This window comes from Mesitornis unicolor, unplaced genomic scaffold (genome assembly GCF_000695765.1).
Source record: "Mesitornis unicolor isolate BGI_N332 unplaced genomic scaffold, ASM69576v1 scaffold23629, whole genome shotgun sequence".
Taxonomy (NCBI): domain Eukaryota; kingdom Metazoa; phylum Chordata; class Aves; order Mesitornithiformes; family Mesitornithidae; genus Mesitornis; species Mesitornis unicolor.
This window is the reverse complement of record NW_010208266.1, coordinates 7,084-11,065: the sequence shown is the minus strand read 5'-3', so window position 1 is coordinate 11,065 and position 3,982 is coordinate 7,084. Positions and strand designations below refer to the sequence as shown.

At 59.0% G+C, this 3,982-nt stretch overlaps 1 protein-coding gene across 1 annotated transcript in view; it reads right to left on the bottom strand.

Moving 5' to 3' along the window:
* Window positions 1-1,344: 1,344 nt before the first annotated feature.
* The window catches only part of LOC104546937 (PH and SEC7 domain-containing protein 1-like), a gene marked incomplete at its 5' end in the record, with an annotated part of 5,115 nt that continues 2,477 nt past the window's right edge, over window positions 1,345-3,982 (bottom strand). The window contains 4 exons of the mRNA XM_010192449.1: window positions 1,345-1,865; window positions 2,050-2,193; window positions 2,832-2,976; window positions 3,261-3,425. Coding sequence (XP_010190751.1) covers window positions 1,626-1,865; window positions 2,050-2,193; window positions 2,832-2,976; window positions 3,261-3,425 — 694 coding nt within the window. The remainder of the gene's footprint in view (window positions 1,866-2,049; window positions 2,194-2,831; window positions 2,977-3,260; window positions 3,426-3,982) is intronic.

Below are 3,982 nucleotides of genomic sequence, written 5' to 3'. Positions count from 1 at the left end.
TTTTTTTTGTCCCCCTCCGGTGCCCCCTTGGGCAAGGGTGGATTTTTTTTCTTTTCCCTTTTTTTTTTTTTTTTTTTTTTTTTGCAATAGACTCAAAAGAGCAGAATAAAAAGTTTTGACACATTCGCAAAGTCAGTGCTGAAACCAGCCGGGTCCTGGGCGGCCAAGAACAGTGTTTGTGCCAGCCCCTGCCCGCAGCCCTTCTGCTGTCTCCAGACCTTTCCCCCTGCACCCTGCACGCTCCTGTGGCCGCGCTCCACCACTGGCACCTTGCTCCGGATGAGCATCCTCCAGCCCCCTCCGCGATGGTGGGGCTGCCCCAGCCTGCCCTCACCTTGGCAAGGAGGGAGCCCACGGATAAGGAAGAGGTTGTGCCACCGCTGCTGCAGCATGAGGACTTCACAGCGCTGCCTCCAAGGCCCCAGCCATGCATTTGAGAAGCAGCATGGGAAGGAAAGCTGGCTCCGGCTTCCACCAGCCCCATAGAGCAGTGGGGAGCCCCCTCTCATCTCTGATTTCAGGGTTTACCTCCCCCCAGGAGTATTTACATGCTGCTGCCCAACATGCCCCAGGTACGATGCTCATACCCAGGCAATGCAAACGGGGCTGGTCCAGGCTGAGGGAATGGGGAAGGGGCATGAAGCACCAGTGCATCAGAGCCCCGTGCAGCCACAGGTGCAGGGATGGGTGCTGCCGTTCCAAGGCTGCCTCTTCCGAGCTGGCAGCCACAGAGCTGTCTCTCTCTCTCTCCAAAGGGTTGCTGGTGCCAGAGCTGGGCTGGGGAGCAGGCAGCAGCACACAGCAGAGGCCATGCTCAGCTTGCTGCAGAGGGGGAGCTGGATCTCACCCCAAGTCTGTGTAAAAACCTCTTCCCTGCAGAGTGCAGTGCTTACAGGACATGGCTGGGTTGTGGTTTTGTTTGGTTTTTTTGTTGTTTTTTTAAACAGTTCCCAAAAAGCATCAAAAGTAGCCCCAAGAAAACCCCCTCCCTCATCGTCAGCTCGATCTGGTACTAAAAAGTGCAAAACTGTATCACAAAAAACTTTCAAAAGTTGTAAGAAAGCAAGGAGGGTGCAGAGGTGGCTGGGGTGGCAAGGAGGGGGCAAGGTGCCATTGCTCTGGCTGCCCTGGTCACCAGCCCCAAGAGAAAAAACAGGCCAGGGCTGGCCCCCTCCTGTCTGCCCCTCATGGCACAAGAGCTGGAGGAGAAGCAGCCACTGGCTTTGTTTTGCTGCAGTTTTGTCCTTCTTTTTTTTGTTGTTGTTTTTTTAAACCACTGAAGAATTGAGCCCAGTGGGTGGATTTCAGTTGTTCCTCCTCCCCAGGGCAGGGGTACTGGGTCCTGCAGCCAAGCATAGGACAAGGAGGGGCAGGAGCAAGTCTGATGGGGTCTAGCAGCTCCCGCAGGCAATGACCAGGGACCGTCTTGATCTGCCACCATCTCCGGCAGAGAGGCCGCGGCCTTGCATGGCTGGTGCTGGCGGCTGGGGAAGGGCTGTCAGTCCCCCAGCTCGTGCCGCAGACAGACGGACTCATGCAGGGTCTTGGTGGGCACAAGGCCTCCACCCCGGCTCCATGGGGGGGACAGGAACAGAGCTGCAGCGTGGGTGGCTGATGCCCCTGGCTTACGACTTCTGGGGGTGGCCAGAGGGCTGGCGGCTGGCGCGCTCCGAGATGTTGCGCTTCACCTTGGTGGCCGTGCCGGAGGGCTCCGCATTGAGGGAGGGGCTGGAGCGCGATTTTTTCAGGCCATCGTCCTCCCCGCCCGCTGCATCAAAGAGGGTCGACTCAAATGTTGCCAGGTCCTCGGAGCCGGCCTTCAGCTTGGCCCGCAGCAGCATGGCGTAGGTGCCGTAGCGGGATTTCTGGGGAGCACAATACAGCAGAGGGGTCAGCGAGCTGGGCACTGCCCCACAGCCAGCACCCCAGGGTGGGGTGTCCTGGACCACCGCAGTGGCACAGTGAAATTCAGCTGATGGGGATGGGAGAGGGGTTCCATCACTCAGGATGGCCAAGAGGGCAGGGGCAGAGGAGGGTCTCTCAGCTCACCTCAAACTCCAGGTACTCTTCCTTCTGCTTCAGCTCCTCGTACTCCTTGCCCTTCACCTTCTTCTCAGGCAGTGAGGAGCGATGCTCTAGCAGCTCTGCTGACATCGTCTTGAACTTGGTCTCATGGCTCTTCACCTGCTCCTCCTAGGGATGGGTGGCACCACATCAGTGCCCTACTCTGCCCTGACCCAGCAGCGGGAGCCCGCAGGGGCCAGAACAGGTATTTTTTCCTCCCCTCTTAGGTTCAGCCAGGATCTCTCAGCTTCTGCTCCTGGGTTTGTTTGGGGGCTTGTTTCTTGATATTGCAGACAAAAGCACAGGCCCTTGGGCCAATCTGCTCCCACCTCGCAGGGGGCTGGCTGCAGTCTTAAAGCAGAAAAATGTAATCCTTTCTAAAACTAGGCTGGTGGGGTTTTTTTTAATCCTTTCTGCTCTATGAATAACTGCCCTGACATGCATGAGCGTCTTTAACCCCCCCAGCCACTCACTTTTCCAGATCCTGGCCCTGGCAGGACGCTGCAAGCTGTGGTGTGGGACCACGTTCTCCTCCGTGGTCTGACTCCATCACCTGTCTCCCATGCCCACTGCCAAGAGCAAGACCTTGCTGTCCACCCCCAACCTCAGCATCCCCTTGCTCCGTGCCTCCCCAGCCATGCTCTCTCAGCCCTGCACTCTGCTTGGAGGCAGCTGGGTGCATGGCATCCCTCCGCAGGGGGCAATGCCACCAAAAGACCCAGGGGCTCTGTCCCATGCTCCCGGCTGCCCCCATGTACATGGCCCACCTGGGACAGCCTGGTGCAGGAGCTAGGCAGCAGCGGGCGGCTGAACTTCTTCTGGGAGCCGATGGCCGCAGGGAAGGGGGGTGCAGAGAACATGGCTGCCACCACATTGATGCGTGTGATCCACGAGTGCATCTGTTCAGGGTTCCTGCGGAGAAAGACCAACCCACAGATGGGCTCTAAGTGGCACTATCTGTCACAAGCTTAGAGACCTGCCCTGTAGACAAGATCCGGGTCCCCCAGGCTTGGCCCTGGCTAACCATGGCACTTGGGTCTCTGTCCTCAAAGCCCAGCACTGACACTGGTTCCCTTTCCCTCCAGAAAGGCTGGAAGAGAGCAATGAGGCTCTAAGCCTGATCCCACCCTCTGCCCCAGTCAGACGAGCCCCTGCGCCCCAGCATGGGGCCCAGCTGGTGATCATGGGGGACTCACTGTGCTTGGAAGAGGAAGATCCTCCAGTCAGCTGTCCTGAGGTAGAAGACATTGGGCCGCTTGCTGTAGTCAGATGCTCGCGTGGCAAGCGAATGGTGGATGCTAATAGCATTCTTCAGCTCCTCTTCTGCCAGCGCTTTCCCTGGCTTATACTCCTCCTGCGAATCACGGGGTGTTTCAGAGCCAGCTTAGGGAAGCACCCCACCATGAGTCAGCTCTACGAGGCCGCAGGAACTGCGGGTAGGCGCTGGCAGTGGTGGGGCTTGGAGATCACCCTCCACCAGGCTGCTGTGGGCTCTGCCTCCAGCTCATGCTACACCCACGGGAGAGGCTGCACAACCGGAGTGCATGGGCTTGGCAACAGCTCGGTGGCTGCTCCCCACCGACCCCAGCTGCGGAGCGTGTGCCTGCGGGAAACTGGATGTGCAGCCCAACCTGCTGCCCCACCAGGGCAAAGATCCTGGTACCTCCTCTCTGCCCACACAGGGCCCTCTGTCGGTGGCCACTTTCACTGCCCAGGCTGAGCCTGAGCACCCTGGGAACAGGGATGCCACCAGGTCCCCAAACAGATCAAGCGGCATAGTGCTGAGACTGCTTAGGCCAGGCTTTGCGATGCCATGTGCTGGAGCCCCTCTCTTGCTGCTGTGGGGAGCGCCATGACCTCCCCCTCCCCGGGTTGGGAATGAACCCTTTCCTTGGCACAGAGACAGGTGGCCCCGCTG